The sequence below is a fragment of the Epinephelus lanceolatus genome, chromosome 16 (assembly GCF_041903045.1).
Source record: "Epinephelus lanceolatus isolate andai-2023 chromosome 16, ASM4190304v1, whole genome shotgun sequence".
NCBI lineage: Eukaryota > Metazoa > Chordata > Actinopteri > Perciformes > Serranidae > Epinephelus > Epinephelus lanceolatus.
The window spans coordinates 18,527,667-18,552,244 of NC_135749.1; the positions used below are offsets into that span (position 1 = coordinate 18,527,667).

Sequence of the window (24,578 nt, forward strand, 5' to 3'; positions counted from 1 at the left end):
AAATCAGAGTATACTCAGTGCACAGAATATTAATCCAATAATTTTAATTATAGAGTCTTAGAGTGAAAATCTTTTCATCTATGTCTATGTTTGGCAGCACAGACAGAATAATAACTCTAAGTGATGTAACAGACTGAGATCAGGACTGAGACTGTACATTCATGAAAAATAAATGCTCCATTTTCTTATAATGACACTGAACTGAGTGTTCTACACACACGCATGCACGCACGCGCGCGCACACACACACAGGTGTTTTCACTTGCCTAATCAGACCTCTTCTTTGGACTCTTGGCGAGTACAGACTGCACTTGATCAGGTGGGATGACTCATCCTATCATTATTCTGATTGATAGATAGTGCTTGTAGGTAATCAGCTAATTGACCTATGTCTCGGCAGACATTTTGGCATGTCATAGTTGGAAAAGCACAGAAGAAACTACAACCATTAACGGTAGCCAAGTTCCAGTAAGTGTCCCAGTGAGCTTTTTCCAGTGGGCCTGCATGAACAATACCACGGCCTCCCCTCAGTGCATCATTAATATTATTAAATACACCTGTGCGTTTTCTATGACATGTCAAAATGTCTGCTGTGAGAACCTGACCAGAGGTGTAATCAACCAGAGAAATTGGTAATAGCTGTGTGAGTGAAACATTTTTCATCTAGCGGTTGTGCTGCAGATTTAGATTTTTTGATTTGACGTTATTACTTAGTTTAAAATAAAATAGAACCAAATAATAATGACCAAAAAAAAGCCTGTTATTAAAAAAAAATAGCTGACACTTCATTAGTGGTCATATTTTCTATTGAAAAGCCAGAATCATTCTCAGCGGCCTGCTTTTAGACCTGCAGTACTAAGATGAGTCCACATGATGGCGCCGTTGGCAAACATTTGAGAAGGCACTTTATTTAGCTGTGTTTAAGGCTTGCAGTGTGTGTGCTGAGGTCTTACGGCAAAGATATCAGGAGGTGAAGACACACAGAGAGGAGCAAACCAACACTAACATGTCGTCAGCTTGTTAGATTAAAACACATTATTCTTGCCATTCTAATATTGACTTAAAACATCCTGATTCTGCAAACACTCTAGTCTGATTATGATTTAAGTATACACAAAGTCCACATTTGGATCAACATGAAACTCTAAATAATTGCTCCTTAATCTGTATTTTTTAGATATCTCATTAGCAGACAAGTAGACAAGCAAACCAATTACCAGGGTTAAATAAAAATGTCAAATAATTTCCACATAGAAGTGAGAAAGACAAACACAAGGCATACACAACAATATATCGTCTTTATTTATAACCAACAGATGTTTATCTTATTTGACACACTGAATACATAAACAACAGAATAATGTTTTAATGAGCTCCCCAGAGCTGCTACAATTGATACAATTATATCTGTCCTTTCCTCTCTCTTTTCCCTCTCACACACACACTCACACACAAAGACAAACACACACACACACACACACACACACACACAGCTCGCTTCAGCTCTAATGATCTACCCTGGGCTGCAGATGATGTCACGTCAAACACAGTGACGATGTCAGGTCATTGCTTTTAGGATGTCAGAGTGTTGTCTAGGAGTGTAAACAAACACACACATGTGGACTATTTCCGACTATCACCTATAACTATGGAGGAACATGGAGGTCATAAATACTAATCACCATGACTTCACGAGTTGTGTCGAGTAAGTGTGTGTCTCTGTGTGTGTGTGTGTGGTGCTGTGGACGTCCTGATGTGTTGACAGGTGGCTCTTCGCACCCATCAGTGAGGATCTTTCACTTTCAATTGTTGTTGAGGACCCACCACGAAGCTGTGGAGGAGACAAAGAAGACCTTCAGAAATGACCCCAATCAAGGAGACACTGAGCATGCTCTCCTCTGCACGCTGTGTGTGTGTGTGTGTGTGTGTGTGTGTGTGTGTGCTGCTTGCGGCTGCTTATGTGATGCGGGTAATGATGCTTGTGGGGTAGAACGGAGATCGATTTAAAATTCAAAAATAACACAAACACAACTGACTTGGACATGAGTGCTGGACAAAAAGTGAACAAAAGCAGAATTGTTATGAAGGAAAAAAAGTGAAAGTTGAACATGTTTGATCTTATTTGGATAAATTGCAAGACTGAGATGATTATCTGACTGTTAAATGTCCCTTTACATAGTTATCAGCTGTGACAACGTCGTGACTGCTGGTATTGTTTTCACCTTGTGAGTCTGTGTATGTGTGTGTGTCATCTTGGCAATATGTGGTCCAGGTGACACCAATCGTAGCGGGAACTACCACAGAAGCAGTTTTGAGTGTTGTGCTAGGTGTTTATGTCTGTCTGTGTGTGTCTGGACATTTTTAACGAAGGCCACTTTCGAAGACAGGTGTGGTCTGAGCAAGGGCACCAGAAGCGGGGGGGTAGGAGGTAGGGAAGGAGCCATTGGACACCTTACTTTAGTCTCTGGCTGACATTTGTTTTAAATCACAGATCACTTTATCGTGACTGAAGTGATCCCATTGCAAGATGGTCTGATTAACTTTGAAGGTAGATACTATATTTATCCAGTTCGACTGAAGAACAAAACAAAACAAAAAACTGCTGGCCCGGGCCCCTCTGTGTGGAGTTTGCATGTTCTTGTGTCAGTGGGTTTCCTCCAGCTTCCTCCCACAGTCCAAAGACATGCAGGTTAATTGGTGACTTTTAATCTGCTGTAGGTGTGAATGTGAGTGTGAATGGTTGTCTGTCTCTATGTGTCAGCCCTGTGATAGTTTGGTGACCTGTCCAGGGTGTACCCTGCCTCTCACCCAATGTCAGCTAGGATAGGCTCCAGCTCCCCATGACCCCCAACAGGATAAATGGACTGCACTGCACCTGTATAGCACTCTTCTAGCCTTCCAACCACTTAAAGTCACTCATTCACACACGCAGTCACACGCTGGTGGCTGGAGCTATCATACAAGGTGCCACCTGCTACTCAGTGACCATTCACACCCACTCACACACCGATGGAATAGCCATCGGGACAATTTGGGGTTCAGCATCTTGCTCAAGGATACTCTGACATGCAGACTGGAGGAGCTGGGGATCGAAACTCTGATCCTCCAATTAGTGGACGACCTGCTCTACCTACTGCCTGTAAGGATGTCATGCACTTATAAGCAGTTACAAATAAATGAATGAATAAACAATAAAATATAAAAACTAAAGAAGAAAAAACATAATGCAAGTTCCAGCTTGCTACATACATACAGTGACAAACAAAACATAACATAAATGTACATGAAACAAAGAAAAAAACGTTTGGATGTTTGAAAGTTTCATCAGTAAAGTAAGTTGGACCCTGTGTTCAGATTTTCTTTTCTGTTTTATTTTTAAATTCATATGATATATAAGATTAAATCATAAAATGATTCATAAAATCAAAGATGGCCCAGCACGACATTTTGGTGTCTTTGAAAACTTCCACACGGTGACTAGAATTTAAAATCAAGTTCTGAGGGTTTGAGGGTCGTGTGTCTTTGTGATTGATGATAAAGGTATCAAAGGGCAGCTGAGGCCTCAGAGTTTACCATTTGGAGGTGTAAGATAAGTCAGGTGAAAGTTTCCTTGATCTTACTACATGTGATCGGTCTGAGTGTGATGTGAGGTCAGGATCAGACAGGAGCTCGAATGATTATTCTTACCAGGAACCAGCATGGTGGTTAGGCTCTCAGGAGTTTCCAGGAAGTCGACGTTCCCCCTCTGGAAGGTCTTACTGTAGTTGGTCTGCAGGTGACTGTGCAGAGGAAACAGGAAGAGTCACTTACAGGTGCATAAATATGTTTCTTTAGTTGTTCGCAAATCTATGTAATCATGACACCACTCTGCTACGCTGTTTGGTATTAACAATTTACTAATTAAAACCCCCGAACAGAAAAAATGTAATTTGACTTTAATTGACTTTTCACTCAGTTTCATGGTCACTGACAAATTGACAATGTTATATTAAAATCATACGTTTTATCTCAGGTGGTGCGTTTGGTGTAAAGTGGTCATAAACTCAGTCCAAGCTGTTTTTTCTCGTCTTGCCTTTCTGACAAAATCAAATATTTTAAATATAGCAAGTTTTCAGTCTTGGCTCATGCAAATTGTGAAGTTCAATGACGTGAACATTGTCGCCAACCAATAGGAGTGCTCACTCCAGCAGCAGCAAACAGGAAGCAGTAAACAGGGTAGACAGTAAACATGGAGGGGACACCGGGGAGAACATGAACGTAAGAACGTAAATTTAAGTCTGTGGAAGAGGACGAGAAACTGGTTGAGTTGCCAGCGAGAGTCTGTGTTTATTTGGGTGTGTATCTTATTCACCATCCAGCACTTATTTTAGTGAGAAATCTTAATTTTTGATAGAGTTCACCTCTCATTCACACAAACATCGCCCACTGAAATAGAGCAGCTAACCAATAGAGGCTGGTGGCAAAAATGTGAAGTTTGTACACAATTATATTGAAACAGAATTAACAAGAGTACCTTCAACATGTGACGCCTTTTATCTTCTCTTTCTAGAGTTGTGTGTTTTTGTAGACATGTAAGGAAATGTTAATATGTCATATTTCATAAGGGAGTTTGGTGTAATATTTTCTACCAGAAGCAGAATGGGCAATAATACGAAAAGGAATGTAGCTGTAGTCTTGCAAATAGTGACCCAGCAAGATCCCGAGTCTTTGCAAAATCTTTTAGTGTGTGACTAAAAACTCCCGTTGACTTTAGATGTGAGAGGGTGGCAGATTTTAGTCTTTAATCAAAAACGGAAACAAAAAGAGAAATGCTGCTTAATAATCTGGGGAATTTAACTCCCTGGATTAAATCTGAGGTGACTAGTGTTGGCGTGATCCTTGATTCAGATCTTACCTTACCTAAGTCCCACATTCACAAGGGGACAAAAACATAATTTTCCCACCTCAGAAACTTTGCTAAGATACAACCATTTCTAAATGAAAAAGATGCAAGGAAATTGATTCATGCCTTTATTTCAAGCCGACTCAACTACCGTAGCACACTTTTTCCTGGCCACCTGAAAAACACCACTGAGAGACCTCAGCTCATTCAAAACTCTGCAGCTCGACTATTAACCAGAACCAAAAGGAGAGAGCACATCAGGCCGGTCTGAACTGCTCTGCACTGACTTCCTGTTACATTTAGAATTGATTTTAAGGTCCTCCTCCTTGTATACAAAGCCATAAATGAAGCTACATGGCTAACTCCCTTGTTAACTATTTGCCTCCAAGAACACTGTGATCATCTGCTGCTGGTTTATTGGAGGTTCCTAGCAACAGCCAGAAGAAGATCATAAATGCAGCCTTTGTAATTACACCCCAAAGCTATGGAACACACTACCTATAGATATCAGGGAAGCTAGCTCACTAAATATTTTTTTAAAGAAAGCTAAAAATGTCTCTTTATCTCGTCTATTATGTCTATTTTTTTATGTGACGCCCTCAGTGCTTATACTGCCCTTATTGTACAGGTGTTTGTACTGCATTTCTTGTATGAAAGGAGCTATATAAATTGAGTTTATTATTATTATTATTATTATTTTTTAAAGTCTTTTAAAATCTTCTAGTGTATGGTAGGCATAAGTTTATTTTATAATACTTTGGCCTACTTTCAAAACTCAAGACATTTTGCAGCTGTTTTGCAAACAGAAAACACCCACATGCTCATTAGTTTTATTAAAGCTTTACATTGTACATCATCATTAAACACAGACCTTCTCTCAGCGAGTTCAAACTGAGCAAAGAACATAATTTGGGTTTTATTTGAACAGGTCACGGTGCATTAGTCATGATGCATATGGCGCGGGCAAACACTTACTTCTTCCACACGTTGTTGTGCTCCCAGAATTCATAGAGAATGAAGCGTGATTCATTTGCCAGCCGCTGAACTGCAATGCTGCCAAATGCAAAACAGGAGAGAGCACAAGTCATGCAATCACTAATTAGTGTGCCACATCATGTCCCCCAGCACAGCCTCTCTGTCTGGATTGTTTTCCACGCTCTGATCAGAGCAGGCAATGTGAGCTATCAAATAATATTTTCATCCTCAAATCATAATTGTATAGTGGGTTTTTTTTCAGAGGTTTTAGTCTCAATTTAAAATGAACAAACTTGACTAAATATTTAGAGAATGGCTGTGACAAAGCATGTAAATGTCACGCTGTCCTTTGGGCTGCTGGAGTTTGTCTGAAACCAAAGTGACAGTTTATGTGAGAGTTTTTTCTAATTTTTGAAACAGCGAAAAAGGGAAAAGAGGATCTTTTATCTACCGACCAAATGTGTTGTTGTTGTCTGATGCTACACTGAAGCCAGAGCATGCCTTTACAGCCATTTCTATTTCAAAGTTTCATGATGAATTAAATGTTGCTCAAAAGCTCATGAAGATTTCTCATTGAGAATATGAAAGAAATGAGCAAGTTAAAGACCCTGCACTGTAGATTCTTGATGTCTTGATGAATTACAAACATGCTCACAACTCTGAACTACAGAGATGGCGATGATGTAACTCCAGGCAGATTTGAGTCATTATTCTACACATTATGCTGGACACAGTCTCACTGAAATATGTGAAAACATACCAAAGCAAAGTCTGTTATGAACAGTTGCAGTTTCACACACGTTGTTAATGATGAGTTAACATTGTGGTTGGTAAAGTTATAGAAAAAAATAATGGTTTCAGTTAAAATAACTAAATATGGGACGTAAGTGACGTCAACTTCTGTCCTTTGCGTAGGTACATAAAGTACCTACATATAGTTGTCACGTTAAGCCCGCAAAGTCACTAACTTTGTTTCTTTTGGTTTCACATAGGACACAAACAGCAGGCTCCTGGTTGAAAGTCCAAGTTTATTTGACCCATCCACCACAACTCCCGCCCACCATACGCAGACTTTATCGCTCTTTATATTTAATTTGTGTGTCAACCATAACAAAGATCCTCATTGAATTTGCATTGACCCTCTTAATGTGTCACAATAATGTATTCTTGTTGTATTGAAATGTTGCTCAAGATTATCTTGGTAGAAAGTTGGTTAGTTGTGAGTTACAGAGTGTTGGAGATATCGGCCATAGAGATGTCTGCCTTCTCTTGAATATAACTGAACTAGATGGCACTCAGCATGTGGTGCTCAAGCTTTTGAATGCATTGCTGTTGATTTTGAAAATATCAACAGCAATGCCTCTTTCCAGAAATCATGAGCTGGTTACTCAAGATAATCCACAGACCTTGTTGTGACCAGTTTAATGCAGAACTATTTCCTTTCTACCAAACTACAACCGTCAACCATATCTCAGCACAGAGGGAAGCCTGCATCTACTGCTAGCTCACCTAGCACCACTGAGCTAGCTAACGTTTCAGCTCTCAGGCACGAGCACAAGCACACCAAAATTCATACATATTCCACGTAATTATGAGCCAGTAATTGGTGTATAACCCATGTAATTTAGGAGGCTGTGATCACATGACCAGTGTGCTGACGGGAGTAAAGAAGGAAGCAGTCTTAAAGTTAGGAGGCAGAGATTGGTGGAGGGGTCACAAAACACAGGACTTTTCCCAAGAGACCAGTGTTCGATACTGTGTGAACTCACTGCGTTTCTTTTCCTAAAACAAACCACAGTAACTTAACTTGCCTAAACCTAACCTCCGTTATCTAATTATGTGACTTAATATTAAGGACATAAAGTCATTCGAGGGCTGCTTGTTTGAAGGATATAATTTTGCTTTTTTTTTTCTCAGATGTCTCTTTTATTCACCTCCCTTCTTTATAAAACCATTTGCAAAAATGTTAAAATAGAAAGAACATTGTGTGAATCCCTGATGCAAACTGAACAACAAGGAGAATAAAAACTGACTGTAGACATCCAGTCTGGGCGCAGGCACACTCCATGTACTGTCTGAGAGCCAGACGAAACTCATCCAGCTCCTCCTCCAGCACCGAGAGCTGCCTCTGGACTATCAGGATGTGCTGCGGAGACAAAACACACACACACACACACACACACACACACACAAATATGTGAAGGCACACAAAGTCAGAAGGTCAGGATGATTTGCTTCTGGTGGAGAGTCTGACGGAGCTGGAAGATGTTCAGAAATCTTTTTTTTGGCAGGGTTTCACATCAGCTCAGTGTGTTTCCAGAAAACCGGTGACTGATGCAGAGCTGTGAGGTGAACACTGGGACATTTACCCTCTTTTCTTACACTTTGAAAAATAAAAAAAAATAAAAAGCATCTGAATCTTGTTGTACGAAGGTGTGAACAGCAGGGAACATGAAACAGGAAGACCTGTCATAATCATAACAATAGAAAGCCTGCCAATCATTTCCTGTGGCTGATGAGGAACTGATGACAGAGGCAGAGAGAGTGATGAGAACAGGAAGTGAATGGTCTACCCATAGGCCTAAAGTACGCTGTGTGTTAATGATGTGTCTTTGTGTGACTGATAAAACACCTCTGGACATTCTCTCAGCGGTTAATTTGGGAGAAGCACAGACACACACACACACACACACACACACACACACACACTTGGGGGCACATGTACTCATGCGTGTAAAGACACACACACCAACACAGTCACACCATCTCACATCAGTCTTGTGTTGTTGGTTTTCTCTCAGCAGCACATTTATTCCCAGTGACACACACCAATTACATATTGATTAACTCACACACACAGGCTGAGACATCTGCATCGAGCTGGTGATGAGACGCGACAGTTACATGAAATATTCACATGCATGGTTTCATTTGTGCTGCTGTGCTATGATACTGCTCACATCATTATTTAAACATAAAATGTGGTTTGACAGGGGTTGGCTGTTTTTTGAACTGAAGTCAGAGACGATGGCTCAGTTCCATTATATTTCCCAGTGTGCTATTCCAGTGAGCCAGCATGCACAATGCCAGGACCTCCCCTTCATGAATGTAAATAAATACACCTGTGCTTTTCTTACTATGGCAAGTCAAAAGCCCCGTTTCCACCAAACACTTTCGGTACCTTTGGAACCAAAAATAACCCTTCAGACATGGTACCTAGACCCTAGTGTTTCCACTGCAAACAGTACTCTTAAATGTGGGCGAGGCTATTGTCACTCACTGCTCCGGCAGCACTCACTGTACTTCCTCATTATCAGTGTCACAGATGGAAGTCTGCACCTCGTTTATCGTCCACAGAACACCATTTTCAGAACAAAATAAAACAGGCTGCAGTGAGAGTCTCTCTCAATTGGATATTTAAAGATAGCGGGTTTGTGCATTTAGTCCGTCTCAGGCAAGCTCACGGGTTTAGTGTTGCTGTAGCCCACAGGAACGACGCTCCACAATGCTTTTTCTTCTGCAGGTGAGGATTAGATTTATGCAGTTCACATAACCAGGCCAAAATTGACATATATAAACGCTTGAAGATCCAGTCATTACTAAAAGTGTATGTCATACGAAAACTACAGTGATGGTCAAAGTTGTCATATGGAATATTTAAGGTTTTGATTGAGTCACGTCGTCAGCTCATCCATTAAGTATCATTATAAGTTAAGGTTCCACCTTAAAAGTCGCCGGCAGTCGGCCCAGTGAATAAAATTATTTTTTCTCTGACTCCAGCTGCTGCAAGAGGCAGCAAAACATCCTTTCATTTTATAGTTACAGTTTACTAATAAAATTCTCCATGGTATGAACAGTGGTTCAACTTCAAAACCAGCCAAAACTCAGCTCTGAGCAGAGTGACGTCCACTACTGACCAATCGACAGACTGCAGCGTTCACAGCTCCACCTTTTAGTACCAGATCTGTGAGCTAGGTACCCCAACAGAGGGGGGACCAAAAATGGGGACCATCCACAACTTTTCACAGGGGAAACAGAAAAAAAGCATACCAAACTGCTCGGTGGAAATGGGGCTAAAATGTCTGACATGAAAAAGGTCTATTGGGAGGCAACTATTTAAGAATAAAATCTATTCATAAAACCATTTGTTGGATTGAATCTGAGGGCAGATGTTCTATGTGACAGGAGATCCTCACTATGGTTGTCGCTTTAGAATGAAAATCTGTCTCCGGCACACTATTCCTGTTAGAGTGTGTGTTTGTGTTTGCGAGACACAAATCTGTTTGGCTCAAACAAGCTGAACCTGCAGACTGTGTTTGTGCTTTAATTCAAATGAAGTGTGTTGGACTCCATTTTGACACCATGATTTGTTTAAACAGCCCAGAGCAGCATGAGGCACAGTAGTCATATTTTCGGTGTCTACATCATGAATTTATTATGTGAAATGTCCAAAAATAATGTGTCTTTAAGTGAAAATTTAAGCACATGAAATAGCAAGACAACAGTAACCTAAACCAGCTTTCAATTTTTAACATTTTCTAAAATAATAATTGATTTTTTACTCCGTATTTTGGAATTAAACTCTGCAAACAACCTTTAAAAAAAAAGAACTCCCTTTTTCTATGAGCGCTGTGTCTCCTCCTCATGTGTCTATGATGGAAAACACTTAAGAGAAATGTCTGTGTTAGTCTACTGTGTCGTCAGCTTTAGAGTCTTTCAGCCGTGAAATGAGTGATATGAAGCTCGGGCAGAAATAACAGCCTCCCTTTGCCTTGGCATGTGCACGCTGAGGTTAAACAGGGAATGTTAACATGCACATAAACACCTGCATGCTAGTTAAACACACACGCTGTACAAAAGACATTAAATCTATGATTAGGTTTACACACATGGAAAGCTGAAACAAATATCTTCTGTTATCAAAGTATTTAGATTAGTAAATATAAATATATAAATATAATATATATATATATAAATAAATATATCTTTTACTCAGACATACACACTGTCTCTACCTCACCCTCCTTGTATAATACTGAGCCCTTAAAAGAAAGATTATAGATAAAGACAGACGGTTCAATCAAAGAGGGAATACACTTCTGTCAAGTTTCTTCCCTGCTGTTTCTATGACAACTGCTGAGTGGTTATCATCAGTGTGTCCTCTCCTTCAGTGAAACTCCACCATGCGAGAACACAGTGACACAGGGTGGTCACCGCAACAACAAAAAAACAGTAGGAAAGTAAATTAAAGTCAGAAAACGAACCGATTTGCTCTCCAGGACCTCCTCTTCAACGGGCTCCAGACGAATCTCCTGCAGAACAAATACACAGTGATGTGATGCTCTGATAGTGAAACATTATTCACCTTGCTTTCCACAATCTCCATCTAAATGTCTTATACCTGCAATAACTGGCTGCTTGTATGCAGCAGAAATGTGATCCATATTTAAACGTAAAAAAATATTTAAGCTGCTTTAAAGCAGCTGCAAGGAGTTTTAACTGATTATGTAACAGTCTCAACTTAACTCTGATACCTCCGTATGACCTACATGAACAAATGACACCATTGGCAAGAAGATATTTCTATATGTTATCCTTATGCCCATACCCAGGTCCAACTGCCTGCAAAATTAGACTTAATGATTTACGGCACGCAGACCGGAAGAGCCATTGTTGACAAAGCTTTGCAGTGATTAGTGCATTAGCCAGCTAAAAGGAAGCAGGAGGAGATTTTTCTTTAGAGAATATTATTGTTGAGATATTTTGTGGTCATGGCTGACACTGGGGTGGGATCAGCAAGAGAAAGGGAAAATAACTGACACAGAACAAAAAAGAAAAGTTAACTGAGATAGTGATGGAGCACAGGCCTCCTCCACCTAGACAGGTACGTAAATGGTTATTTATGAACTACATGGCAAGACATGGTTTTACTGTATGTCAATATCCTTATTTACGCTTGTTTAGCTGACCTTTGTTTCACCATTGTCACATTAATGTTACAAATTTTACACAGCCACAAAAAGATGTGCTACCTCATCACTATACATCCTGCAAACAGCTGTGTTTAAAAGAGTAAACGGCATTAAATATATAAGTTGCATCTTCCTTTCACTTGCTTCTAAAACAAATGCACGTGCTAGATCAAGATCTTTACGACATGAGGCAGTGGTGTCCATGGAAACACCAATAATTTTGTCTGCAGGGGCAGTCGAAATTAAGACAAAATGAAAGTTCCTTGTGGTTGCTTTTAAGACTAAGCGTCCTATCTCACAAAGTGGTGCAAAGTGGTACACAGTGCAGTGCAACTGAAATTGCTCACATCAGACTGGCAAAGTTTTTTGGCAGAGTCATTTTTACGTCCAGCACTGTTGTGTAAGAAGTTAATGTATTTCTGCTCATCTGTGCACCTGTTAGCATGTAGGTCTTAAAATGAGGTGCTGTCAGTAGCACAGTTAGTGTTTTACTATTTTGAGGCAGCAAAAAGCGATTGTAGGTAATTAACACGTCGTCACGCACATCCAAAACTTCAGTGCGGAGCCTAACTGCTAAACAGAAATAAAAAAAAAAAGAAAAAAGCTTGCAACTCGTCTATAAAATGCTCCCAGTTTATTCAGTGACAACGTTTCCAAGCAAAAAGCGATTGTGCCATTGACCATCAAAAACCTGGTCTAAAGTCAGAATGGCGTATTTTCCTGCTTTTTAAATGGCACTTTTTTCTGATAGTAAGATTCATCTATATAGACAGCTTCTCAACATATGTACACTCTGATTGTTACACAAATAGGGATGCAGATGGGTTGCGGGTAGCGGAAAAAAGATAGTAATGAGGAAAAATATGAATTACATTCTTTAAAATGTGAACGTAGCAGAGATCAGAGCAGAGCTGTGGTCTGACTCCCCTTTACAAGGGATGCTGTGTACATTTACACACAAGGGGCAGTGTAACTTCATTGGTTATTTCAGAGGCCAAAAGTTTAGTTCTGTTACCTCTGTCAAGTTTATAATTACGGTTTTTAGTTTTACTGTTTAAAGGGATAGTTCAACATTTTGGCAAATTCGCCTATAGCCATAATGCCTATAGTCATATGAGTAGGTACATTACCTTTAATTGTCAGTGCACGCTGTTCTGAGATCGGTGTGGCAGAGCTGCCCGCTGAAATGGAGGTGAACGGTACAGGTACAGGCCTCTCTCCCTCAAAACTAATCAAATACACCATCAAATGACTCCAAATCGCTCTAGTGGACAACACATGGCTTGCGCATTCCCCACACTATGAAATAATAATGTATAATTAAGTAACATTACGACACATGAAGCAAATACTTGGAACTACTTTCTTGAGTAAACCACTGGGCGGAGTGACACAGTGCGCAGCTGAGACAGTGCCGTTGTTATTGCTTGTAGCCATTTGCGGTATCATCAGCTGGACACACCAGAAGGTTTGAGGAAAGTTTACAAGTGTTTTTGTAAATCATGGTTTACACATGCATTGTAAAAGGTTGCAGTAACAAGCCAAAGACATGGAGCAAAGGGAAGTTTCACGTAGTTCCAACCAGTAATGTGGACAGGATGAAACAATAGCTATTTGTGCTGGACATTGACCCCAACACGCCTGTGGAAATGGTCTGGAAAATGTTTGCGTGCTCCTGCCATTTTTTACCGGAGAACTATAGTGAAAGGATGGAGCGCAGAAGCTCAGGAATGGTTCAAACTCCTTTCTTGTGAGACACTGTCATACCATCTATCGGCATCACAAAACGAGCAGACGTGGTAAATGATTGTTGTGTATTTTGCTCAGCAATCTCTCTGCTGTAATGTTACCTCCATGTTGAGTAACATTAGCCTACAACCCAAGCATGGTAAATAAGGCTAAAATGCAAATGTTGTTGTGGTTATGTTATGGATAAGTGCTTGCCCAGAGCATATAGTGAAGTGACTGGCATTACTTCTCATTGTTGGGAATAAACAGACTGCTAGGGAACATTTTATGTTGTTGTTCCTTCAGGAGTTGTGGTGATTTATGAGTGTGGAGTTAGCATGTTCTCCCCATGTTCCGGTGATTATTTTGAGGCGTACTCTATATTTATAGTGCACAGGTGTACCTAATAAAGTGGCCAGTAAGCCCCACATTTACACCACCAGCTCTGGGTCTCCCCTCAGCCCCTGGTTGCTCGGCAGCCTCAATCTCTCTTCTTGCTCTCTCTTCTTCCAAAACCTGTAACTCTTCCTATGTATATTCTGGCTTCTTCTCAACAAACTTGTTGTTTTGATGACGGGAGTAACTGCACTAAACATACGCTGTTTGAAATCACTCCGCCCAGCAAGTACTGTATGTCTGGAATGTAGCTCCGGCTCTGCATTTGGCTTCAAAACAACTCTGTCTCGTAATATTACATTATTATTTCATAGCGTGGTGAATGTGTAAGTTACAAGTTGTCCACTAGAGAGTTTTGGAGTCATTTGATGGTGTATTTGATTAGTTTTGAGGGAGAGAGGGACCTGTACCGTTCACCTTCATTTCAGCGGGCAGCTCTGCCACACCGATCTCAGAACAGCACGCACTGACAATTAAAGGTAATGTACCTACTCATATGACTATAGGCATTATGGCAATAGGCGAATTTGCCAAAATGTCGAACTATCCCTTTAATCATCCCAGGATATGCACCTATGATAAATTAAGGGACTAAATACAATTGCTCTGCCCCTTGTGCCTTACTGTGTACCCAGGTTATGCTCCGCTTGTCTAGCAGAAGTGGAGTTGGACAGAACTCAAATGTACTTGTGCCACGTTCTATAGATCATTTAAATAGTGCCCTTATGTTTTTTTCTTACATCTACATTCATCTACCAAAGCAGTTCCCAAACTGTTTGACTTGTGAGCCTTTGATTGTCTACAGGCAACAGTCACCATTTGCTACTTGTTAAAACCTGTATAACTAAAGACTGGATTTTTTGCTTGTTTTACTCAAGTAACAAAGATGTACAATCAGCCTGTAATTCAAAGGAAAGATCTGAAGACAGGACAAAAAGGTAAACATAACTTTCTTTGTGTTGTAGAAATATGTTTTTATACTTTCCTCTTATTAATCATCTCAGGACCCCTCAGATTTATAACTTAACCGCTTTACAACTTCAGTGTGCAAAATCCCTCCAAAAACTAGAACTAAAAATCAAACACATCCAACAGATCTCAGATTTCATGCTACATTCAACACACACAGATAACAGGTGTGAGAGTTTGTGTGCAGCCGATATTTCCGTAGTTAAACTGTACATATGTGTATGTGTTTGTGTGTGGGAGGGTGTTGTTGGGTTGAGTTAATTTGTTGATATTGTTGTGAGTACACTTGCAATAATTTGTGGTTATTCCGAGAGACCAACATAAAGACCAGATGGCCGGGATGGCGAGAGGAGACAGACCAGGATAAAAATAACAGAGGCAAAGAAGAAGACAGAGGCAGGAGAGGAGAGGAGAGTATGCAAAAGTTGAAAGAGAGGGAGTCACCTTTTTTTCTAGACGGTCGATGAGACTCTGCAGTCTGTTGACCTGGATCATCCACTGGCTGTCTTCATCATAAACACCTACAGACACAAACAGGACAGGTTTCAGACAAAAGTAAACAAGAAAGGTGATGATGGGATGAAATGTGCTGCATACATCAAATGTGTTTTAAACACATTTTCCTGCATTGATTGTTTGAACTAAATACCTCTAAAATAGTGGCGGTGTCCCAGAATGCACTTCAAGGTTTCCTTTCATATAATGCAACGCACAAACATGACAATCAATAGAAAAGCTTTGAGGCCTGTAATCGATGTTTATAGAGACTCTGCGGCTGGTGTCACAATGAAGGTCTGAAGAAAAACTGACTGTGTTCAGCAAAAGTTGAATACACACAACCATCATGCTGGGAAATATAAGAAAAGACAAAACTGCTGTGGTGTGGATAAAACATCAAGAACTGATTCTTAATTATTTGCATTGTTTGATTACAATTAACAGCACCAAAGAAATTATGTCACATGAAAGAGAGTAAAGAACTTTTGGTGGTCTGTATTCATTCAGGTTTAAAGGGAAAATTCACTTTTTTTGTGTGTGGATTTCCAGTCAGTGTTGATGGTTTATGTAGTTGACTGAAGCAGTAACTTCCTCAGAGTGCACTATATTGGCCAAGAAAGCTGATTTCACAACTGTAAAATCTGTTGTTCTTTCTGCATCCAGTGATGTAAGATGTGATGTAGTTGGAAGCAGGGAAGCACTACAAATGTTAGTCAGGGGACGTGTTCTAGGCTTAAAAACAGAATTGATATGCAAACTACGTGATTTCTGACAGTGCAAATAGTATTCACAATAGTTCAGAGGATGTTATGGATGAGTACACATTTTAAAGTGTTTTGTTTTTGACTCTGATATTCATCTGTATTTAGTTGAGTCACCATGCAGCTAAAGAAACGCTGCGGAGAGTGGCCGAGGCTATGGCTGCAGCAGGGAGGATGTGGCCATAAGTGACCTTCCAAAATCTGAGCTGCTGAGAGCCAACAGTGACTGGTGGTGCCTTTTCTCAAATTGCCCTTCACCGCCACCAGAAAATGAATCATTCTGCTTAAACAAATTTAGCATGGGCAGTTTTTGTTAGACCCTGTAGCCAATAACAACCCCAAGAGAGCCGCTGTGGTCACAGGAGCCAAAAAAACAAAAGCTCATGTATGTGTTACATGAAATTTTACTTGTCACTTGGACAGATGTGTGTTGGAGACTATGGTTGTACTACTGTAAGTAAATGATGGTGATCTTGTGATCATTTAATTTTGCTTACTAATTTTGGAGGCTGGGTTCAGGATGTGGAGCAGGTTGTTCACTAATCGGAAGATCAGCGGTTCAATCCCCGGCTCCTCCAGTCTGCATGTTGAAGTATCCTTGAGCAAGATACTGAACCCCAAATTGCCCCTGATGGTTGTTCCATTGGTGTGTGAGTGTGTTAAAAACTGAGTGGCACCGTAGCCAGTGTATGAATGTGTGTGTGAATGTGACTCGTAGTTTATAAAGTGCCTTGAATGGTTGGATGACTAGAAAGGTGGTATACAAGTGCAGGTCCATTTACCATTCCACCTCCAAAGAATGACTGAGAGCTGCTGCTTCGCTGTCCGCTGAGAGCATGTTCGATCAAACCAGAATTGGTGACTGTCAAAATTGTGAAAAGACTGAGCACAGCTGTAGTCATTGGAAAGTTACTGGACACCTTCTTCAAGAGACCTTCTCCTGAAAATAAACTGGAAAAGTCAACCAAGACCAGCAGGACTAAGAGGGCACATGACCACCGAGTGAGTATTTTTGTCACCTAACACTACTATAAGCTATTTTGATGAGTTACCTCTAAATGAAATGCTAACTAAGGCTTTTATTGTGAAAGGTAAAAGCAGAAGGAGGGAAGCTGTAATGCACTGTGTTGCTGCTGTCTTGGTTCACCCTGGTTCAGAGCCTGTGTTTTTATTTTAATACCTGCATAAGAAAGCTACCATATGTTCTGGCTCAGTATGAGTAGCTTGCACACAGTGCATCCTGATACATGTAGGCGCTGCCTCCACGGCTCCGCGAGCAGGAGAACTGGGCTTTTTCTGTCAGAATGCACTGAGGAATTTATTACTTCAGTCGACTACATTTACCATCAAAAACTGACTCACTATCCACGTAAAAAGTTTTAAAAAATCCTTTAATACTTTTTGCACTGCCTTATATTGAAAAAAATATTATTTCTACTGTCTGTTTAGGCAGTGTGCAGCCTTGCATGAGAGAGATTGTGTGCTTGCAAACAAGGCCACACAAGTCAAACAAGCATCAACAAACAAACTGCAGGCTGGTGCATTTGTGCATCACAAACCAGGGCACACTGGGCTGATTATTTAACTGTATACTGTATCTGCTGGTATATATATCATGAAATGAGTTTATGTTCAGTGATTCTCTCACTTACAATGGAAGTGAATTCATACTCACAGCATGTGGTGTTTGAGATTAAGGTCTTACATCTCCCCACCTCAAACCCCCAGCAGGCTACCAGAGCATTCAATGGCTTTGGATCGACACACAGCAGCACATGAGAACACAACGCCCCACTTCAATCTCTCGGTCTCTCACTCCAGCTTCCCTCTCACACACCTACATGACCTCCCTCCCCTCCTCCTGTGCTCGGCTCTCTAGCCTGTGGAGACACGCTGACTCCGGTCGAGTAGCTTTTTTGCTGCCAGCAGCTGTGAGATGACGTAACTCAAGAGTGGAGCGCTGCTGTATGAAACACAACAGGATGCTATGAAACATGATGAAACATAAAACAACACTACAAAACATGTTGCCACTGACTTACAAACTCAGAATTGACAATTTGTTGAGTGCTGTCCGTTGAATGCAGACTGGCCAATCAGTGTGTAGCATCAGCGAGTGCCAACCGTAGTCCAATGACTACACAGCTGTGCTCCGTAGACTCTGATGCAGTCCTTTCAGATTTCCTTCAGGCTGTCTCAATTGCCAGGTGATGTGGTGGTTCACTTTTAATCTGTGATCTGTACATTTGGCTGTGGTTTCTATCTTTGTCTTTTTAACCTGTTTCTCCGCTGAGTGAGTCTAACATCCTGGATATATCCTTCTAATGCCTATTGTCGACTTGTCTGCTTCTCTCTGAAAATACTTTTTCGTTTCTTCCAAAAATTTGATGATATTTCCTCTGGGAGTGCAGTTAGTGATAGTGTGGGCTCTGTGCTAGCTCAGACAGCTTGATGGACCATCAGTGGCCAACAACAAAGGCTTGGCGAAGGGTCAATCAGCAGAACATAAACCCACCTGAACTGACGAGACTGAGGAGAGGGTTGTTGGGAGAGAGGCTGCTGTTCCTCTGGAGCCTCCGATTGGAGCGACGACCCGACCACTGGATGGACAAAACCTCTGGCTTCAGTGGGCCCTGTCTGGAGCCAAAACAGGAAGATCAATATCAGAAATTAAAATATTCTTTTAGAATTGTCACAATTATAGTACAATTAAAGGCAACCTGTTGTTACACCCTGAAGTCCTCTTCAAGGTCATGTTTCCTTGTTTTCAGGTTTGTTAGTATTTCCTGTTTTATTTTGACATTTACCCTTGTCTCTTGTTTCAGGCACTTCACTTCCTGCCCCTGTGTGTTTCCCTCCTGTGTGATTACCTGCCCTGCCCTGATTGGTTTCACCTGTCCCTCATTACCCCTCCTCCCTTGTGTATTTAGTCCACCTGCTGCCCTTTGTCTGTGCCAGTTCGTCTCTGTAGTTTGGAGCACATGTTCTAGCTGTTTGTTCCTAGGGTTTTCTAGTTTTTGATGAGGTATCTTGCATTTTTGCATTCTGCGTAAGCCCCAAGCATTTGGAAATGTCATTATTTTTGGGCTGTTTTTCTGTTCAGCGACCTTCATTAAAGTCCTTGTGTTTTTGAGTCCTGCTACTGAGTCCTCTCTTTTGTTGGTACCATTCTGATACCTATTCTGCTCATTTTCAGGTTCACACTTGTATTTTGGGTTTGTACTAGAACATCCTTACAAGTTTTAATGTTCCAAAAACACTTTATTTCCCTCACACTGTCTGTGCTGGAACCACAGGTGGTGCTGGGGGGAGCTTGGAGGTGATTCAGCTCCCCCAAAGAAGCCCATAGCACCCCTGTAGCACCCCCAAGAAATGCGCAAACAATTTTCAAACAAAACAAACAAACAAAATAAAATTGTTTTTGTTCAATTGTGTGACATTATCTGGTGGTTGTATTATTAATAGGCTAAATGCATCAATTAGCGAACGTACCATAAATAATGTATTATCGGGTGCCTGATAATACATTATTTACGGTAGGTCCTGCCCGAGCCAGCACCTGACCCCCCGCCAGGTTGAAGTGATTGCGGAAACAGTGTGGCGGACGCTTTGATGAAAAGATGGAGCGGTTCTTGGTCCCTAAGTGGCCACGTGTGATAGAGGATCAACCAATTCAACCAAATAGCAGGAGGACCAAAGATCTGGACGCAGATAAAATCATTGATGCCTTTGCCAGCAATCACACTAACAGACACATCATTCTTCTGTAAAGACGTCTAGTGGTGAGTAACAATGTATTAGCCTGCCATAAGCGCAGTACAGGGATTATTTTTTACTATACTCTGGCATAGTCGATAGTGTTGCTGTGTTGCATTAGTGTGGGCTCTTTCAGGGCCAAGGACAGTGTCCGTGACCAGCCACACTGTGTGGTCCCTCTAATCCCACAATGTGCAAGATTTTTTGTTGATTTGGACTCTGCATGCTTATATTGGTAGGCTATATCCACAACTCTTTAGCACCTCCAATTAATAGTCAAGCTCCCTCCCAGCACCTCCAGTAAAAATCGGCTGCCGCCGCCACTGGCTGGAACACCTGTATTCACCCTCTGTCTGAGACGCTCCAGTTGCTGTCACATCTTGTCAACTTTGCATTGCAGCAGTGGAATGACTGTGAAGAAGAATAGCGCTGCTTTCTATTGTATAAAATCACCAGTAAAAGCTTGAAAATGAAAATCTTTATAACCAAACATGTTCTAGCAGGACAACATATCCTCATACAACAGTTCATATGATATCTAATGAATTAGCCACCAACAAATTAGCCCCTACTGGTTATGTTAGGAAAAGAATCATGGTTGGGTCTTGTCATGTGATGTACTAAACATCAAGTTATGAAGGCTCGGTTTAGGAAAGTAAAGTTACAAAGGTTAAGTTTAGGAAAAGAGAGATGGGACGATGTCCCTTAAAATGACTCAAAGTCCACTTGGTTTCACACAGGACACAAACACTAGTGTCGTGTTGTAATGATAGCATGTAGCCACATGTAGCAGTGTAGGCTATGTAATGTAAATGCTTGCAGTAGCATACCAGGAGCAGACAACCATATAAAGAAATTTGGCACACTGTGACGTCAGCTTGTAGCCAGAGTAGGGAAAAAAAAAAAGTGTTCAGTACGATCAGAAGCCTGAGGTTTTTGCTTGCATACAATAACGTCATTATTTGAAACTTTGGCCACATTTAACATGAACAACACTGTAACATATAGAAGTATATAACAGTAAATAAGGAAAAGCAAAATAGGTCTTAGTAACACTGACACATGTTTTTGGGGTGCACTGCACACACTACACAACAGATGGGTCCCTCAAAATTTGTGACGTTAGATTTAGTCTCTGCTGATTAAAGACTAAATTAATAGATGTGACATTATAATTTGAACAACTACATAACATAGAGCAGAAAGTCCAAATGAGTAGGAAATGAAAGTTGAACAGTTTATTGTATGAAATAAAGGAGAAAAGAAAAGATGGCAGCAGGTGAGCGAAGCACAGTCTCACGAATAGATGTCTCAGCTCAAGCCTGAAGTTGTCTTACGTTATAATTGTGTGTTGTGCTGGTCAGACGGTGATGCTAATGCCAGTGACAAGGTACAAGCAGCTGCAGGGTGACATCACCTAAGATTTATCTTCGTGCTGTCAAGTTGTTCAGCCCCAAATTTTGAGAAGCCCTTAGGGTGTCCGAGGGTGTGTGTGTGTGTGCAGGTGAATGCAAATGTGTTTATATATGTGTGTGAGTTTTGTGCAAATGAAAGAGCAGGGTGCTTTATGATCTTTTTTTCCACCTATTTTTCCACCAATCTTTGTATTTTAGCTTTTTTTTTTTAGCTTTTTAGCAGTAAATCTCATGTAGAGTGAATAAACTATAATCTAAATGGGAAGATCTGTGACAGTGTGTTTTATTAAATACTAAAATCTCTCTTAGCGAATTTAGAATGATCTTCTTTTGTTAAATGGACTGTGGTCACCTCGTGTGACACCACTTTCTGTACAAGAGATTTTAAATGTTCCTTCCCACATCTGGGAGGAATGCAGTATAATTAATCCACTAGTTAAATGTGTGTGTGCGCTCGATGTACAGAGGAGGTGGACCCAGTGACAGGTCCCTCTTGGTCTCTCAGTGAGTCACTCTGTATTCTCTGCTATGCAGCAACTTTAATTGCTAAAACCCATCTGAGATCAGTAATAGAGCAAAGATCAGCAGCCTTTGCATCGTCATATTCCTCCCACGACCTTATGTCGATTAGGAGGAAGGAAGAGTAGCTGAAAAGCAGAAGGGCAAACTGTAGCCAGAATAATAAAAAGAAACAAGAAGAGAAAAAGCAAGAAAAGAAAAAACAACAAATTACTAACAGGAAAGTAATATTACTTTTGAAATGAACAGCACAACTTGTGAATACAAAGCTGAAGCTCAGCTCTTAGTCACACCGTGCATCAGTGAATACAACTTCCCGTTTGTCCTCTTCACACATAAAAAAACTGACCACAGAAACCAATTTAAAGCCACCAGAGAAACAGCCTTATCTTCTATATGTTTGGAAGAACAGAGTAACTGCATTCAGATGCACAGGGGAATTTTCCAAGTGTGGCAGTTTGGAGGAGGATGCTTGAGGAGAAGAAGCTGCTCTGGGAGCAAGAGACAGTCACACTTTGAAATGACATGATGGGGATATGGAGAGAAAGACACATTTAGAGGTGGTGAGGAGAGGAGAAGAAAGGAAGGAAGAGTTGGTGGATGTCTCAGATGTCTCTCAGTTATCTAAGCCCATCATTTTATGCCTCTGAGAATAAGTGTAAACATGGTCATGGTGAGAAAAGGGACACAGCACGGCTATATTCAATTCTTTTTCTGGCATTTTACAGTAGGCCTATATAAAGCCAAAAAGCCACTGCAATATATAGGAGAGTATACCCACTTTCTCCTCAGTGACCTACCCATCTACCTAGTGGTGTATCCACCTTATCAATGTCCACTACACCAGAGAGTACAAAACTTTTAAATTAAACTTAAAGGAGCAATAAGCGAAATTCATCATTTCTAGATTGAAGGAATTAAAAAAATGCTATGTGAAGAACTAGAGGTGTAATTTCATCTGGAGTAGCCTATAGCATGACCTCACACACCCTCTCTCTGTGTTGATCTCCAGCCCATTGTTTACAAGCCGGTCTGGCTGCGCATTCATGTAGGCTACGTTCATGTGAATCCCCCCCCCCCCCCCCCCCAGCCTGGTCTCAACCAGCCTGGTCTCATTCCCAGGTCCTCAAATACTGACGCTTCATCAGGCCCCTCAGTGTCTGATACAGACGCACAATACTCTGTTTAGTGTCTGTACGAGATGCACTGGGCTTTCAACTGACTCCAATTGAAACTCATCCGTGGCAATTTGTCATAAAGAGTGACAAAGTCCACACAGGGAGGAAGAGGACAAGGTGGAAGGATGGGTTAAAATTTCATCCTGGAGACTGCTGTTTGTCCAGTTTGAAACAACATTATCTACATACACTTCTTGGTTAGGTCTCATCATGTATTTACATCACGTTACATTACATCTACAGTAACCTCCTAATAAACACACTTTAACTCAAAAAATTATTCTGTGTTTCACCTCCCCCCTTGATTACTGTTGCTATGAGCTGTAGCTAAATAGCTAATTAAGCTAACTTAATCTCCATGAGTTGCTTGCAAATGCTGTTTCCAGCTCATTTTAAATACAAGAACCTTATAAAGGAGTCTTAAATATACATTGATGGCTACAGAATGGTAAAAGGTTTGAACCCAGGGTGGGGGAGCCTTTCTGTGTGGAGTTTGCATGTTCTCCCCATGTCTGTGGGGGTTTCTGCTGTGGTTACTATACTGTATTGCAGATTTGGCAGAAAACAACTGAAATACGTTGTCAATGAACATTTTTCTGATACATTCAGTGTTAACACTTCTGCAACTTCAGGAATGTTAATTAGCAACATGTCTTCATTATGTTAATAGACACTTAATTTCCTTGGCATATGTTTCCCTCAAAATGTATTGGCTGCTTCAAATTACTTGGCTGGTCATGGAAATTAAAAATGGTCTGCTGTATGGAGGGTTGTAGGAAGTTGGTAGCAAATCACGGCTCAGTTGTCGACGCTGCAGCTCAAGTGTGAACACAGACAGATGACAGGATGCAAAAAGACCATGCGTCATCACCTGTTCTTTAAATACACCATGAATCAACACGCTATCTTCAGGGAAGGCCCACGTACATGTTCACACACACACACACGCACCCACACACACACACACCGTATGTGAATCTTGTGCACATTTATTGTACACTGGTGAGTCATCATCACTAATGAACCGAGAACACCAGGGGCATGCCTCGACTCTGAATGCGGACGCATACTGATTGAGTACTGCACTCTCACACAGACACACACACATTCACACACACACACACACACACACACACATGCACGAAGCACAAGTGCCTCAGGTTTAATCATCAACTGTCCATTCAACCAGCGGGTGAGTGTTGATTATCAGGCAGCAGGTTTATAAACATGCTGATAATTAAATCGGAACCACATTAAGGTCATATTCTAATTGTTGTTCTGTTATGCAGACACCTTTTAGATAAATCTTAGCATATGTTAGTTAATTGAAGACCAAGCTGGAGAAAGCATAATGTGATCAGCAGACTTATTAGTGGCATTCACCTCAATCTGCTATCTTTCAGTCTTCTGATCCACAAACAGCAGATGACCTTTGGCAGTGAAATAATGTCACATTGTGCACATGCTGGAGGTGACAATAAACAGCTTTTAATTAAGCAGGGAACATAGCTTGTGTTAAACCTGCATCA

The 24,578-nt window shown here is 40.9% G+C and overlaps 1 protein-coding gene across 1 annotated transcript in view; it reads right to left on the reverse strand.

Annotated features, from left to right (window-relative positions):
* Nucleotides 1-1,281: 1,281 nt before the first annotated feature.
* Nucleotides 1,282-24,578, reverse strand: part of necab1 (N-terminal EF-hand calcium binding protein 1) — a 58,896-nt gene continuing 35,599 nt past the window's right edge. Inside the window, exons 7-13 of the mRNA XM_033636384.2 lie at nucleotides 18,697-18,818; nucleotides 15,367-15,443; nucleotides 11,122-11,169; nucleotides 7,891-8,003; nucleotides 5,858-5,935; nucleotides 3,688-3,779; nucleotides 1,282-1,831 (exon numbers count right to left, since the gene is read on the reverse strand). Coding sequence (XP_033492275.1) covers nucleotides 1,803-1,831; nucleotides 3,688-3,779; nucleotides 5,858-5,935; nucleotides 7,891-8,003; nucleotides 11,122-11,169; nucleotides 15,367-15,443; nucleotides 18,697-18,818 — 559 coding nt within the window. The 3' untranslated portion in view covers nucleotides 1,282-1,802. The remainder of the gene's footprint in view (nucleotides 1,832-3,687; nucleotides 3,780-5,857; nucleotides 5,936-7,890; nucleotides 8,004-11,121; nucleotides 11,170-15,366; nucleotides 15,444-18,696; nucleotides 18,819-24,578) is intronic.